This window comes from Ursus arctos, unplaced genomic scaffold, assembly GCF_023065955.2.
Source record: "Ursus arctos isolate Adak ecotype North America unplaced genomic scaffold, UrsArc2.0 scaffold_4, whole genome shotgun sequence".
NCBI lineage: Eukaryota > Metazoa > Chordata > Mammalia > Carnivora > Ursidae > Ursus > Ursus arctos.
In genome coordinates, this window is record NW_026623056.1 from 47,756,230 (window position 1) to 47,774,111 (window position 17,882).

General features: G+C 36.1%; 1 protein-coding gene across 17 annotated transcripts in view; it reads right to left on the reverse strand.

Annotated features, from left to right (window-relative positions):
- ZPLD1 (zona pellucida like domain containing 1) overlaps nucleotides 1-17,882 on the reverse strand; it is a 336,172-nt gene that overhangs the window by 19,009 nt on the left and 299,281 nt on the right. For all 17 annotated transcript variants that reach the window (XM_044381697.3, XM_048214940.1, XM_044381701.3 and 14 more), the window contains 4 exons: nucleotides 10,661-10,881; nucleotides 7,467-7,648; nucleotides 5,926-5,998; nucleotides 1,199-1,296 (listed from right to left, as the gene is read on the reverse strand). In XM_044381697.3, coding sequence (XP_044237632.1) covers nucleotides 1,199-1,296; nucleotides 5,926-5,998; nucleotides 7,467-7,648; nucleotides 10,661-10,881 — 574 coding nt within the window. The remainder of the gene's footprint in view (nucleotides 1-1,198; nucleotides 1,297-5,925; nucleotides 5,999-7,466; nucleotides 7,649-10,660; nucleotides 10,882-17,882) is intronic.

Consider the following 17,882-nt stretch of genomic DNA (forward strand, 5'->3'; position numbering starts at 1 on the left):
TGTTTTAAAATGTTCTCTTAGCTCAAGGTGTTTAAAAATCTGAAGCAAATTGCCATTCTACGTCAAGTGGGGTTAAGGCTAATATCACTCACACACAAAAATTATGTACAAGACAGCTTTTCAAAGTCTGAAGAAACAAAATTCAAAAGTGAGCTACGGAGATGTTTCTATGTTCACTATGAACAACAGCCTTTTGTTTCCAGAAGTTACTATCTCTAACAAATGACAGAAGATATTATCATATCACATACAGCAAGGAGTTTGGTGCATAAATTATACACTGAAAATTATGCCAGAATCAGTGGTGGTGAGAGTGGGAGTCTATGATAGATACTGTTTAAGGTAAAAGAAAACCATGAGGCAAATAAACAGCCTTCCTCCACAAGATTTATACATTATTTCATTCCAACTCTGGTGTTATAAAAATGTCTAGTATGGGAAGTAAATGGCAATAATATTTTTAAATCCTGTATTTGATCCGATAATTTTAAAGAATCATATATATCCAAGAATAGCAATACTAAGAAGAAAGAAAAGGAGAAGGTAAAGAAGAACTAAATTTCCAGGGCATACTGGAGAATACTCTTCAGGATGCAAAGTTTATGTAAATATGTGATTGGATCTTTATAATAATATTGGATTGGGTCTTCAGCTTTTGAATTCCCTTTCAATTTTGATCATCCTGGATTATCTAAAACGTGATCGTATGAAACTTGATCATATGAAACTTGATCGATTTGGGGTTTCTTACAGAGATGTTTCTGAGGATCATTTCATATAATTTTAGCCCAGATCATTATGGGAAGAGTTCTCTTGTTTTTTAATAAATTTGTATTGAATGGTAACATACACATAGAAAAGCACACAGATCATCAGTGTTCACAAAATGACTGCATCTGATTCATCATCTTTCAGATGAAAGACTAGAACATTGTGGTATCCCAGAAGATCTGCCCGTTCCTCTTCCAGTAATTCTCCCTCCTTCTTTATGGGAAGACTTGTTATTTTCCAATTAATGACACAAAATAAGTGTCACCCCTTAATCTTTGTAATTTATTATTTCTATTTATTAGCATTCCTAAATGGTGTGGCAATGACAGTATTTTTTAAATTAAAAATGAATGAGCTAACTTTATGATTCATGAGGCTTTATGTGGTCAAAATGTTTTAACCAACAGAAAAAAGAGTTTGAAAATACCTGCCATCCAGATTAGTGGCTTGTACAGCTGCAAATACTTTGGTTTTCAAAGGTAATCCTATACTCGGGATAATTAACTGCTGACTGTAGGTTGAATCCTAATGATGAAAAAAATGAGCAATTAATCTGTCATTGTCCTTCAAACAGCACATTTACCACTTAAAACAACAATGTCATATTAAAAACGGGGCAAATCAACATAAATATAGAGAATCAACCCCAAAAAGGACCTACTTAATTGTCTAGTTTCTCAGCAGAACTGTTCTTAAACTATAACCAAGTAACAAATTCATTTCCATCCATAAATCTTTTTCTTTCCATAGCTTATCATATATAATTGTTAATGTTCTGTGTATTTAAATTGCATTCAATAGTTAATAGTCAGTGGTTAATACTTAATTTGTTTAATAATCAATTGTCAATATAGAGTTTATTTAATACTTCATTTACATAAGCTACATCTACTTCAGTTTAAGCCCTTTGCCATTGGAGTTGTAGGTCTTTATGCTCTTGATAATCTCTCATTTGCCCAAAATCACTTCTCTGGTAATTTGAAGGTACCACAATGTATTTGAAAACCAAAAAAGAGACCAACGTGTCCTCTAAGTTGCCAAAATGCATGCCACGGAGTTCCTTCACTGAATTCCTTGCCAGTTACTTATAGAAGCGTGTCTCAAGACTTCACTTCTACCTTTTTACCCTTATTTTATAACAATTCTCAAGAGCTTATTTATATTTCTCCCCAATTTACAGTATTTAAGCAATAGGTTAGAAATTGAGAAGTGACAGCTTTAATATGATAATAAAGAAAAAACAGAAAAAAAATGTAGGATGCAAAAAAAAAGAAGAAAAGAACTTCTAAAAATGTTGTCAAATCATTTAGCATGCAAGCAAATTGTTTCCCCCAAATTTAGTAATCCTGAAGATAGTGATATTTTGCAGCAAAGGAAAAATGTTAATGTTCATTATGAAATTTCAAAGATATCAAGCAAAGGCAAAATACAGAGCATATTCTGTTTAAGAAGGCCAGGAAAGAAAGCAACAGATATTGAATTTTCGAAATTATAAATTTTTAAAATTATGGTTTGGACACTTTACTTTTGAAAAAGTTGCACTAGTATGGAACATTTCATTCCCAACTAAAGTCAGATAAATAAGAGATTATATGCTATACTTATTTTCTATATTTCTGTGATAAATGATAATAGCTCCTCCAGCCATTTCTAATAGGTAGTATTTTTATTTATCCTTCTGGCTCCCTTTGCAAACTTCTCCAAGTATTCCACACTTCATTAAATATACAGATCTCATACTTGCATCAGTAGGGCATCAGCAAGAACCAGAAGAATGTTTACTTTTTTATAAGTATCATACTGCTAAGTCATTTGCCAATGATGTGACTCAGCTGTGCTTTAATCATGAATCATCACATTTTTCCTCCTAAAATTGCTTCTAAAGGTATTTTTTACCTTGTTTTGTATAGCTGCTTTTTTATTTTTGTTAGCACAATATTGTCCCTAAAGTCAATTATATTTATGTTAGATTTTTTCTTCAACTTTTAAGAAACATTCATAATTACTATAGTACTATTTCAGATTTACTCTTTCTGTATTTGCTTGGAAGACACTAATATTTAGGTACAATTCAAATTCGCAAAGTCATCTTCACTTTCCATTTCCACAGGGGAGAAAACCAATACATTTATATTACACAAAAATAAGGCCACAGTTCAACTTGAAATAATCCACATATATGGAAATCGCATAGTCAATAAAAGTCATCCTTTTTTATAAATAACATTTTCCTAAGAATATTTACTGACTTCCAGAATACATAAATATAAACAATTGCATGAATCCAAACTAGGTACAATTTTTTCCTTCCAAAGAATGAGAGTAATAAGTATATAACTTTTCATCATTCCTATGGGTTAAAAATCAAAAACTCTGCATGTGCAATAGGAAGATATGGCCACTAGTGGTTATAAAATAATACTTACTTAGAAATGCTGCAATGAAATTACATATGGACAGCTAAATGTTAGTGTTCCAAACAAATAATAGGTATGACTTTGGATCAATTAGTGAAAGGAAACCAATTTTTTTTCTAGTGTAAATTACTAGGTTTTTCTCCTTGTTATTATAATACAATTGACTGTATTCCCTAGACTGTACTTTTCACCTTTGTGACTTATTTATTTTAAAACTGGAAACTTAAATAAATTACTAGTTTGGTAATATCCTGTATCATGTCAAAATATTACATCCATGCCATGTTAAAAAATTACTTGGGGGCAGCGAGAATCTTCTATATGATACAGTACTGATGGATGCAAGTCATCAACATTTGTCAAAATCCACAAAATATTCATGAAGAGTGAAACCAAATATAAACTATGGACTTCAGTTAATATATCAATATGGGTTCATCAATTGTAACAAATATACCCCAAAATTCAAGGCGTAAGTAATAGAGGAAATTGTGTACAGGCACAGAGGGTCTGTGGGAACTCTATATTTTCAGATCAGTTTTTCTGTAAAACTAAAACTGCTCTAAAAAATTGTCTGTTAATTAAAAATATACTTTGTGGAGAAATAGTTAAATTTCATTAAATGACTGTTTAGTAAATAACTTTTAAAATTCAATTTATTGGGGCGCCTGGGTGGCACAGTCGTTAAGCGTCTGCCTTCACACTCAGGGCGTGATCCCAGCGTTCTGGGATCGAGCCCCACATCAGGCTCCTCTGCTGGGAGCCTGCTTCTTCCTCTCCCGTTCCCCCTGCTTGTGTTACCTTTCTCGCTGTGTCTCTCTCTGTCAAATAAATAAATAAAATCTTAAAAAAAAAAAAAAAACCTTAAAAAAAATAAAAACCTTAAAATAAAATAAATTTAATTAATGACACCTTTATTGCAAACTGATTAAAAATGAGATGTATTTATTCTATTTTCTGAGTTATATTTTTAAAAAATATTTATTTATTTATTTGAGAGAGAGAGAGATAGCAAGAGAGAGCATGAGTAGTGGGTGTGGGGGGGGGGGAGCCCCACAGAGGGAAAGGGAGAAGCAGGCTCCCCACTGAGCAGGGAGCTAGATCCCAGGACCACAGGATCATGACCTGGGCTGTAGGCAGATGCTTAACCAACTGAGCCACCCAAACATCCCATGAATTATATTTTTACAACCTGTTCCCATCAGAGCTCTTAGGATGTTGAGTCTTACCAAATAAAAAGCATGAGACATCAAAAAAAAAAAAGAGAGAGAGAGACATGTTCTGACACTATTTTATTTATAGTGTGATATCAAACAATTGGTTACCTTTTTACCACAGAATTAAAATCATAAGGTTATCAACAAATGGCAGGCTTTTATTTAGCGTTAAGATTCTAGAAAGTTTTGAAGGATTATGTCTAGTTAGCAACAGAATACTATTTCTAATGATTAAGGGAAGACCCTCACAGCAAAGCTCTCCCCAAATCCACACTTCTAATTTTTTTTTTCTGCTTTCCCAGTAAGAGAATAATTTAATTTTACAAAAAATAATGGTGTCATTAAATGCCATGTGGGTATATTTTTTACTTTCTTAGGATCAGGAAATTTCATCTTTGTTTCACTCAAATATAACAAATAATACTGAATCCAAAGAGGTCACCTCAATTCTACCCCAGGGAGCTTACATATATAAATCAACAGATAGGAATTTTCCAATTTAAAAATATTGCTCAAAACAATAATAAATATATGGCCATATTGGGAATGAATATTGGCACATATTTGCTGAGTATTGTGGAACCAAGTAACTTGGCAGTTTCTTCTTGCAGAGGAAAGTTTGGAAATGACAGAAAGGCAATCTTCATTCCAACACATTTTAATTTGTTGTTTAGAACTCCGTGGTGTCAGACTACAAACTTATAAACATGATTTTTTTAAATGCCTTTGGAAAATGTCCTACTACAATATTTATAGCTCATTATATTCAAAGTATAAAGCACTGACTTTTAAATCAGTTGCATGAATTATAACTCAGTGCCATGATGACATGAATAATAATGTAAAAATCAGATTCATAATTTACAAAAATGTTGGTTGATAGATTGAAAAATTGATATTTAAATCAGGCATTTAAAATGTATGAATAAAAATTTTTAATCAACATGAAAATATCATTTGGGGGATTAATGTTAGAGTTATAAATAGAAATCCATGTACTTTTCCACGTTTTGCTGCCACTGTCGATATTTACATGACAAGAGTTTAGACAATACTATGTAGTCAACCCAAATTATTTCAAATGTGACAGAATTGTCATCAGCCAAAACCCATATTGAAAATATTAACACATTAATCACCAAGAAAAGTATCATTTGGACTTTTCCTATCTTTTTATCACAAACATATTACTTCCAAAATCTTGACCCTGACTATGGCTACACGCACATGCACGCAAATAAATATGTTCATATACGTTTATCTAGACACTTGGAGTAACTATGTGGAATCACATTTACAAAATAAAACCTGAGTCATCTATCACCTTTTAGAAAGTAATGGAGTTTTGAGTATACCTTTATCACTACGATACATAAAAATGCTAGTAGAGATGGATAAGTGTTACCAAAGTATAATGGGGTTAATGTGGCTTTTGGTAGATTTTGATATAAAATCCATCCGCGTAAATGGCGCCTCAGAACAGTAGGAGAGAACATAACATCCTTCACCCATCAACTTACATTGTAAAGGAGCAGGTTCAAAGTGCTGACGAATGTACCATTGTTCTCTCTCACAGAAATAGCAGCTGAGGACCTGAAACAGATTTAGAGTGGGAAAGCATTGATGAGATTTTAAATTAAAAGTTTCAGTTACACATTAATGTTGGATTTAAGGCACTAAAACTCTTGAGTAAGCTTGACATACTTTTAATTAGGCCTGGAGTAGGCACACTATTTAAATCACTGAATGGATAAATAATCAAAAAGCAAGAGAGACCAAATAAAGATAGACTGTTCTTTATGATCTTTTTACTTACAAAGGCACCTCTGCATTTTGCATTGCCTATATGGGACTTTTTAAAGAAAAACATCCTTCCAATATAATTTGAATCTGATACAGATACATTTTCATCAATCCCATGAGAAGTTTCATGAGATCAGGGATTTTGTTTTACTTTGTTCACTGCTCGAATATGGCATGGCACATAGTAGAAGTATAATAAATATTTATTGAATAAATGAATGACTTTCCATGTACAGTGCAGCTCCGGAATGCGTTTACTGGGGAAGAGGGGGAGCAGAGTAGGTCTGTGACACCCTAATGACTCACTTCCTTCTACACCTGTATCATTTTGACTCAAAGCCTTTCTTTTCTTGTTTTCCAAGTCTTGCTTTCACCAAGGTATTTATCACCACCGTGCCATTAAAACCAGCTGTGATCATTTTTTTTTTTTTTTTTACTGAAACAGAATGTGGCCTCCACACTCCCTCATGACTAAGATTAAACAATCGCTACACCTTTGTGAAAGCAAACCCTAGATCTGAGGAGAGAAGGTATTCACTCAATTACACCATTTTGTCAAAACTATTTGACAGATCCAGAGGACTATGTCTTCAGGTGGACATAACCCTGTCTTGGATTATGTGCTTTGGGAGAAATGAATGAATACATGACTATAAGCAAAAGGCTATGTCCTCAGTCCACATCTGAAGCTCTGTGGCTCTGAGTGATGTAACCTGTCTTCGGGAACCATCGGCACCTGTGCAGCTGACACCTCAGCTAGAGGCACGCAGTCCCCAGGTTCTGAGGCAGTGGAGTCCAACAGTGAGAGCATATGGCAGAGACTGAAGCCAGGCAGGACCCAACAATGCACTGGAAATAGGACAGTCCTCCTGGACTGCATCAGCACCCAGAGTTCTTAGCTTCTTGGGCAATTCTGAAGGGCGTGAGGAGAACCCCCAGGGAGACATCCGACCAGTTTGAGCCAGTTTTAATTTGGGGGGAAATATATGTATCTGATCTGTTGATACGGGTCATAACAATGTCAGGTAGGTAGATAGGTAAGTAGGAAGGTAGGTAGGTAGGTAGGTAGATAGATAGATAGATAGATAGATAGATAGATAGATGTAAAGACAAGACTTAATATGGTTTCCATTACTTTGAGTTTGGCTATTCTCAACAAATCCTGCTATCTTTATAAATCCCCTGAGGATTTAAAAAAAAAAAAAAGGACTCAAACATAAAGACAGAATGTGAAAGCAAGGATAGAAGGTGGACTTACGAGGCAAGCTGGGTATTATTAACCAGGTATTCCAGTGGGTAACTGCAACTAAATTTGTAAAGAAGCCCAGGTAGATAGCTGATGATCGTTGGTGGATCTGGAGTATCAATGTATCCTGAAATATTTCCTATTTGTACTGAAGTTGCATTTCCATAAGCACTGACTCCAGGAATTGTAGATACCTATTAAAACAGTAGATCAAGTTCAATGATTAAATAGCTATATGTAAATCTAGGCATTTCATATGCAAAATAAAACATTAGACCAGATCATTCCCAGGGTCTGTTTCAACTACAACATGCCATGGTTTTGAGATTATATACACATAATGCTATTTATAAGTGATTATATATGTACTTTAACTAAAGGAAACTTTATATTCACCAAAGACACTTTATTCATATTTCATAAATAAGAAAGGAGAGAGAGTACATGTTCAGAGGGCTACAACAAGTAATTTGAAAATGTTCATATGTAAGGTCCAAATTCTGTGGCCTGGCTTTAAAGATCCCTGTTAATCTGATCTTGTTTTCCACTTTGGCTTCCTATCTCCAGACTCGTTCTCTTGGCTAATAATGCTGCAGTCGTTGGGACGCCTGGGTGGCTCAGTCAGTTAAGCCACTGACTTCAGCTCAGGTCATGATCCCAGGGTCCTGGGATTGAGTCCCCCATCAGGCTCCTTGCTCAGTGAGGAGCCTGCTTCTCCCTCTGCCTGCCACTCCCCCTGCTTGTGCTCTCTTTTCTGTCTCTCTGACAAATAAATAAAATCTTTAAATAATAATAATAAAAAAATAACACCCCGGCCATAAAGCCCTTGTTGTGGCTTTGCACGTGTCCCTCTGCCTTCATCGTAATCAGAGCCCTTTGTGGGGAGGGAGTCCTCTTCGTCTTCTTTGCCTTTGCAGGTTCAGCATCACACAGTGACACCAGCATCTTGGGGCCCCTGAGATAAATTCTGAACAAATGAATTAAGGTCACAAATTTTCTGAGCGTCAATCTGAGGGCCTTCCTCTGTGGTACATATATGGAGACTCTCATCTCTTTCCAGAGCAATAATTCATAGATAGGTTTCAGGGGGATCACAAACTCCCAGAAGTTATATTAAAATATTGTCCATATGTGTATTTTCCTGGGACTGATTAGCTTTCATTGGTTTCTTCAATCCCACTAAAATTTAAGAACCACCATTTTAGGAATAATCAACAATGTTCTTGACTTTCATAGCACTATAGAGGAATAGAGCTTCTCCCATTATGTCAAAGACAGCATGACACTCAATAAGTACTTCTAGCAGATCTTATGGAAACCTGTAATACTTACTTTTCAACAATAGAATAAACTTTTTGCATGAACCTAGAAGTACATGGGCAAAGCTGAGGCAATTATCTAGCTAATTCATGAACAGATCCAGAATCATTACAAATGAAAACATTTTTTTTTTAATTCTAATCCAGTGATGTAATAGTCTCCTCAATTTTTTCCATGTAGGATCATCCTTGGAGCAGACTCCAAATCTGGCGGTATCTATGGCAAAAATGAAAAAATAAGCAAACCTTCCCCTCCTCTCACAGTTCCTTGACTGGCTGACTAAACTTACCAACTCTGTGAAAACAAAACAAACAAAACACACTCACACACACACGTATATAGCAATTTTTATACCCAAGTTATTCAGATTTTTAAAAAGCAAATAGCGTGTGTGTGCACGCACACACACACACACACACACACACACACGCATACTCAGAGGTTTTGCCTGGTATTTCTCCTGAACTGTTTTCTTGGCAGCAGGGCAAGACTTAAATCCAGAGAAGAAAGTGCCCTGAAGGAGAGACCCCAGGGTATGGTGGGAGGAAGGAAACCTTGGCTCTCCATATGGGCTCCTCCCTCTACAAGAAAACACAGACATGTAATAATCAGCCTGCGTCATTCTCCCTCAGGCCCACCTCATAACCTCTCTGTGCACAACTCAGAGAGATGAATAAATGTTTTTAATAAAAAGAGTCAACAATACTCATGCTGCAGGCTTGGAAACGGTCATGGGCACAATATTCTAACTACCCTCCGGGAAAAGATAAAGAAGGAGATCAAAGAAATCTCTCTTTCCCGTCTCCTATCTCCCATCAAGTCTTACAAACCCTGCCCTTAGAGAAATTAAGCCTTCCCCTTTAATCCCAAACAATAATTTATGAAGAGAAAAAGCCAGTTTCTCCTCATTCACTGGGCTAAGTGGTCACACTCACTGTATCTCCTTTTTGTCTGTGCTAGGATTTACCAATAAGATTAGATTTAAACAAGCACGATGAAAAATAGTACTCAGTGAATTTCAGTGTAACACCCCTCAAATCACAATATTTATACTTCAATTAATTTTAATTCCTGGGAGAATCCATTCCTTATCTTTTTCTTTTGTTTTCTTTTCTTTTGTTGTCTTTTTTCTTTTCTTCCTTTTCTTTTCTCCTTTCTTTCTTTTTATTTTTTTGGTGTTCAATGCAAGTATAAATAAATGAATAGCATAGACTAGTGGTTCTCATTCAGGGTGAAAATATTTGAAGCAGTATTTTGATTTTCACAATGCCTAGAGAGATTTCCTTTTTTGAACAATACACTGGGATTTCATGAGTACGATTCGATATGAAAAACATTTGGAAATTCAAAGGACAGTCCCACACAGTGAAGAATATCACACTGAAAATGCTGAAAACCCTCTTCCACAGAACACTGCTGTAGATCATTCCATGGTAAATACGGACCTAGAAGATTCTGAGTTTCCCATTCTATATTTCATCTCTCTTTCTGAAATGAGGTCACTAAGAAGCAAGGGGCCAAGGGATTCATTGACAAACTCACCAGAACAAACAATTTTTGTATGATAAGATAGTTCCATTAAAAGCATGAGAAGCATAGCTCATGATAAACTGTAGGGAAATATTCATCAATGTCACTCACACAAATAATGTTGTTTAGAATAGCACAGCTGATCTCAGGCCCCGCAACTCTCAGCTACAATAAGCAGAACCATTACTGGGAAATAAAATTGTGCGTCTGAAGCTTCGAACAGGCGAAGGAAGTGATTTGTTCAGTTTTATTGGAATTTTTTCTTGAAAGATAGATTGGGCTTCTGATTATTTCATGAAATGGGGAGAATTTTGTCATGACCCCAAACCTAGCACACAATTTCACGCTCATCTTACCACTAAGTTGTTTCCACAGCCCTCCAAAGTGCTGAGATTGATGATGAAAATGACCACTGCGGGAAAGGTGTTGTTATTGATGAACCCCCTGCAGTGGGAGTCCCCATGCCTTCCGTTCAGTGCTAGATCAGTTTCAGAATAACCCGAGAAAAGTACAGTGCAAAAATTAATCTTCATTGTAATGGCCTGCACCCCACAGTAGACATTGATGTCTCTTTCAGCTGAAATAAAAATATATAAAAAACCAACATTAGTCACAAAAGCACAGTACAGGGTGCAAGAATAACTTTAACATCCCCTAACGTATTTACTCATCCCTTCAATCTGTTCAACTGATTCCTATAGTTGAATATACCATAACCATAATCCAATGTGAGAGTTGTTAAGAAAAGTAGCCGGGAAAAATAGTCTTGGATTTAGTTATTTAGGAGTTAGAAAATATGTCTGTTTCTTTGTGCCTGGTATACAGTGGGTGTGCATTAAATGTCAGTTGAGTGTTACAGAATGATTAGAGAATCGAGTGGAAAAAAATCAGGTTACAGAAAAAATTCACAGTGAGAGTAACTGAATTATTCAGATAGCCTGTCCAGAGTAGTGAGACTCACTACAAATGGTGCATCTTCCCAAGTATAAGGGAGAAGCAGTTAAAATCCATTGTAAGCCATGTTGCTGAGCATTTTGGTGTTTTGTAACCCATCTTATCCAGGATGGAGAAACAGGAGCTGTCCGTCAGAATTCCGTTTTATTTTGCCTATATTAAATTACTCTAGAAAGAAAGGAATGAAAACAAATGTGCTGATACTACAACAAAAAATGCATAGCCTGCTCTAAGAAAATTTTGCCAATGACTATGCCAAAATAAGAGGAATGGACTAGACATGGAAATTCAAAACACAATTTTCACAGCTTCCATGACTAATCCATGAGCTATCAGCGATGGGCTCCATTCTAGGTCTATAGAGGTGAGTGCATGCACACACACAAGTTTTTCATATCTCTATCTAGTTATTTTTCTACATATAATGAAGAAAATATATGTAGCAAAAGGAGAGGTGGGTTGGGAGGCAATTTCCCAGTGGCAGAAGCTTTTACTTTTATTGTTTTTGGTAACTGTTATAAGTTGAATCATGTCTCTCCCCTGTCATAAAAAAAAAAAAAAAAAAAAAAAGATACACTGTAGTCCTAACCCCCAGTCTGTCAGAACATGATCTCATTTGGAAATAGGGTCATTGTAGATGTAATTAGTTTAGATGAGGCACACTGGAATAGGGTGGGTCTCTAATCCAAAATAACTTGTGTCCTTATAAAAGGAATGCCATGTGAAGAGACAGACACAGGGAGGATGCCATGCGAAGACACAGAATTGGAGCAATGCATCTATAAGCCAAAGAATGCCAAAGATGGCCGACAAACCACCAGAAGCTAGGAAGAGCCAAGGAAGGTTTCTCCCCGAGTGTTAGAGGGAACATGGCCCTGCTGAAACCTGGATTTTCAACTTCTAGCCTCTAGAATTCTGAGACAAAAAATGTCTGTTGTTTTAAATAACCCTTTTTGTGGCATTTTGTTATGGCAGCCTTAGGAAATTCATACAGTAACCTTACCACTTTCTAACACTCCATTTTACCACTTAAAGAATCAAAAACAAGCATCAGGTTTTCAACATGTAGACACAAAACAAAAACTGACTAAGCTATTCGGAGAAATAAACCCATTTGTTCAAAAAAGGAAAAGCAAGCAAACTAAAAGATATTTTTAGCAAATGAGATGGTGTTCACCTAAGTAATATATAAATGTCATTCAAGATTTTTTGGCATAGTATTACTGGCTTAGATACCTCAAATCTAATCTAAGGGTAACAGTGCTCAACAGCATATTTCTCTGGAGTATTCATTCTTCATACTGGGTTTTACTGGCAAAGTGAGTCATATTTTGAGAATGTGAAAAGTAAAAATGAAAATTCCTGTTTGGTTATGATTTTAAACTCATTACAAAAAGAGAGAAAATCTTTTTTATGGTTAAAGATGAAGAGAAAGATGGGAAATCTTTATCATGGCCAACAGGCAAACATTAGGCTAGTTATTATAGAAAATTCCAAGCAATATTCCCTTTGTAGGTAGAATTCATTATGAAGTACACAGGAAATAAAAAATACTGCTTAAAATTGGGAGAATATCTCTATTAGCTTTCAGCAACATTAGCTGTTTAAATGCAACCATAACTTTTAATGATGCTCTTTACTAAATAATAGAGTTCATTTTGATAAATGTTTGAGTGTCTACAAACTCCAAATTAGACCTTATACCTATTGATTGTTCTCCATCTACATGCTATTCCTTGGCTCATGCCACCATTATCTCTAACCCTAGAATATTATGTTAGCTTCCTAACTGGTTCCTTTGTTTCTACTCTTCACCCTCCCTAATTAGTATAGCTATTAATACATGAATCCAATCATGTCACCTATGTTCAGGTCTTCAACAGCTGTTCATTTTACTAGTGCCAAAATTCCAAATTTTGAACCAGGTCCTCAAGACTCTCCATGATCTGCCATCTTTTTACATCTGCATTCACACCTCTCTACCATCCCCCTTGCTCCCTACCTTTGTTCCACTGAACTTTCTTCAGTTCTTTGAAAGCATCACAATGAGTGATGAAAACCAGAATAATTGTTACCTCCTGGGGTGGAATTGTCTAGACTAGGGGAAACAAGAAAAATCTGTGGGGCGATAAAAATGTTCTTTATCTTGATCTGGGTAGTCGTTACATGACTACACACACGTGTCAAAATTACAAGCTGCAATTAAAACTAAAATCGGTACAAATAAATGAAATTATTTCATATAAATTATTCCTCAACAAAATGCTGTGAGCATTTTAAAAAGCCTAATATAGATTTGTACAAGGCCTTTAATCAGGCCTTTTTCTCTGTTTAGGATGCTCTTCCTACCCCCAGTTTTTGTCTGGTTAACTCCTATTCATTCCTCAGGTCTCATATTTCTTGTCCTTTCCCCAAAGACGTTCCTGAGCCCAAATCTAAATTATGCCGCTCCGTTATGCCGTCATGTTGCCTTAGAATCATGTATGTATTTGTCTACTTGTCTTCTTTATAAACTGAACGTCTCAGAAAGCGGGAAGCTATAATATTCATTGATGTGACTATTTAATTAATTAATTAATTAATCGCATGACGTATTGGAACAATAGGCTGCCCTGAGGATTTACAAAGTAGCGGTACTTGTTCTCAAGTACATCATAGTCCATAAGAGGAGCTAGATGTGGCCCAGTTCGACAGAAAGATTGGGCGGAGAGCTCTGGGGTCGTACAGAAGGGGAACCTCACCCAGACCCACTGGTTAGGAACAGCCTCCTGGAGAAGATGCCATTGACCTGAGTTTTGAAGCCTCAGGAGAGTCAGCGATTTAAAGGAGTGGAAATTTTATAACACCAAGGGAAGTGTGAAGAACAACACAAGTGTGAAATATGTTCAGGCTTGGTTGAGAACTGGACAGTTCTGTTTTTATGAGAATTTAAAATTCAAAGAAGGAAAGGGCAGAAAAGGAGGCCAAGTGGCAAACACACTGGCAAAATCACAGGAAGCGTTTTCATACAAAATGGTCTCTGTGAGGTAACAAAATATCTCCCTCAACTTGAGATCAGATTCTTAGCCACCAGTGAGTTTGCTAAGAACTCTCTTTCTGTCCAGTGGAATAGAGAATTAGTATCACTGCATTACTTGGAATTTCACAAATGGATTGAAGTGAATACATATCATTAAATATGTTACAAAGGAGAAATATCATTCCCCTTAATTTAAACCAACTAAAGACTTCAGCTTCTTCACCTTTGTTTGAGAGGAATTAGTGGATACTTAGAATAGCTTAACAAATGGCAAAGATTGCTTTGTCCAGATGTAGAGCTCTCTTCAGTTTTCTGCGTTTAACTGAAGACTTGTAACTCCTGAAATGGAACTGAATTTGCTACAAGCTGATCCCACTAGGAGATATGATAACAAGCTAAAGCCTTTTTGCAGTGGAAGAAAAGAGATCTGTTCAAATCCATCCTAACCCAGTTTTCTAAAGACTTTTCACCATCCCTTCCGAGAAACACATTTTTTCCTGGTTATAGATACTAAACACATCCATTCAGCACAACTTTTCCATTTGTGAGGCTCTGAGGAGGGAGAAAGATACTTTAAGTTGCCAAAGGGCAATTTCTGCCAAAAGAAGAGAAATTTTTTTTCAGAGTTAGTGAATAACGGTTGCTCTCAACAACTAAATTTGTTCAGCCTTTTTATTGTCCAATCTCTGGCCCGAATTGCTATATCCTTTTGAACGACACTTGAGTATTAAACAACTCAATGAGTACAAGTTAAAAACAAGTTCAAGGAATAAATACCTTAGATTTTTGACTTCTAATGTTTTGTGTTTAAAGATACGAAGCATGTTTATAATGACAGGCCAGCTTACAGAGTTTATGTGGAGTTATACTGCCAAAATAGCTATTTTTTCCCTGATATTTTAAAGATTTATTTATTTATTTGAGAGACAGAAAGCAGTGGGGAATGGCACAGGGACAGGTGGAGAGAGTCCCAAGCGGAGTCCACACTGAGGACCAACCTTGACATGGGACTCAATCCCACAACCCCAAGATCATGACCGCTGCCAAAACCATGAATCAGATGCTTAACCAACTGCACCACCCAGGTGCCCCTCCCCTGATATTTCAATCAAGCTAAGTTTTTCATAAGAATAAAAAAAATACAGTATTAAATCAAATTCAGGTAAAAATAAAGAAATGCTCTGCACTTCTCTCTCCTAACAATCAGCCCATGAGTTTGTCTCGACTTTTCTTAAATTATGCAAATTTTAAACATCCTGTCACACTATCAATCATCTATCTCACCACATAGAAAATGAAGTGTTAAGGGGTGCCTGGGTGGCGCAGTCGTTAAGCGTCTGCCTTCGGCTCAGGGTGTGATCCCGGCGTTCTGGGATCGAGCCCCACGTCAGGCTCTTCCGCTGGGAGCCTGCTTCTTCCTCTCCCACTCCCCCTGCTTGTGTTTTCTCTCTCACTGGCTGTCTCTCTTTGTCAAATTAATAAATAAAATCTTTAAAAAAAAAAAAAAAGAAAATGAAGTGTTCAGTTTTGGAGCTCATAGAGTCCATATAAATGGGAATAAAGAAAGGATGAATCCAATTCTATATATATGAATAAAAATCTCATTCTACTTCTTCATTCCCAATAAAGTTCCATTTCTAGAACACCTAACTACACTTTTCCCTTTAGACACAATTACTGACAATATATTTGCAGCATATCATTCATATGTCTAACAAGTATATCTAACTTTGTTCTTTTTCTCAACAATTCTACACTCAACTAGCTTAAATCTGACGGCATCCAGATGGGACTAAAGATCCTCAGCTTTTGATAGACTGAATGATCTTCATCTCATCTCAACACTGTTAAGTTTGAGATCTACATTTACTTTCACTAACATCAGAATATTTATTTTAACATTCTCTAATTATTACCTGGAATAATAAGAGCACAGAGCAAAACATTATTAAAATAATTTGCATACATATATTCTGTGATAAAAACATAGTGATACCCCCCAAAAATTGGGCTGCAGGCTGGTACTCAGCCCCACAGAGCAGTGGCTCAAAATATTCTTTTACTACTGATCTGAAAATGTAAAAATCTCCACATGAAAATCAGCAACTCTGGGGTCAGTGCTTAAAAAAAAGGTGAGGTGCCCTGGAGTTTAAAATAAAATCAGTGGGGTGTCCAGGTGGCTCAGTCAGTTAAGCATCTGCCTTCAGCTCAGGTCATGATCCCAGGGTCCTAGGATCAAGCCCCATGTTGGACTGCCTACTCAGCGGGGGAATCTACTTCGCCCTCTGCCCCTTCTCCTTCCCCTCCCCCCTGCTCGTGCTCTTTCTCTCTCTTCCTCTCTCTCTCTGTCTGAAATAAATAAATAAACAAACAAATAAATAAATAAATAAATATCTTTAAAACAAAATCAATGGCATCAGTTTTATACAAGCTAGAGGCTATTGTTCCTATTTATTTTCAAGATCTAAACTGTATGCTATTTCATGTCAACAAAGTATTTTTTTAACTACTTATTGTATCCATATTAAGTATCAGTCTCTTTGCTAGACTCTGAAGATAAAGGCATTAGTAACACTCCTTCACTTCAAGATGTTCATGTTTGATTAGAGGAGACAGAAAAATTAGACAATTATAAAGCAGCTTGATAAAGACATGATAGAGGCTTATACATATGTTGTATACAACCATGCCTCTGTAAGGGAGAGGTGTTTGGAAGGGACTGTTGAGAAGAAATGAAATCCTTCCAGGGCACCTGGCTTCTCAATCAAAGGAGCGTGCAACTCTTGATCTGGGGGTCATGAGTTTGAGCCCCAAGTTGGGTGCAGAGGTTACATCCATCCATCCATACATAGATAGAAATGAAATCATTCTAATGGGCTAAATTTATAAGAAATTGATTAGATGATGGCATGAAGAGAGAGGGATGTCAAACTGATACTCAGATTTCTATCTTTAGTGGGTGACTGGGTCATTCCCTGAGATAAGAAACACAGGAAAGAAAAAGAGAAATGTACAACAGGTGGTCAGAAATATGTGTCTAATATTTGGAGAATAGAAAAGCTGAGAACAGAAAAATAATCTCTAAGCTGTCCATTAATGAAACTTTCCCTCATTTCCCAATGGAAGGTAATCATTCTCTTGTGTTCAATCTTGCATCCCTTCAACTGTGGGCTACTGAACTGCTTACATTATATCTGGGAGTGGATATTTGCTTTCCCAGTAGATTATAATCTCATTGAAAGCTCTGGAACTCCCCAGGTGCCTAACAAATATGCAGCAAATGTCTATTAAAACATGCTTAATTCAATTCCTTCACAAACAGCATACGTGGTTTCTAACATTTAATAATAAGTTCCAAGATTCACAAAGAAAATATGTGTGCAATTAATACAGTGTCATCTTGACTGTTCATCCAGAGCTCATACTTCCTATCTGTGCTCTGCCAAGTGCCTGAGATGATTCCTGTTTTTAGAGTTTTAGTCAGACATCAATATCTTTAATGTCACATATTTTCTGACTTCCAATTGAGAAAATTCAACCCATTAAATAATATGAAATTAATAGATTTTTTTCTATTTTTGTTTAGGTATTTAACCTTTTAAAAT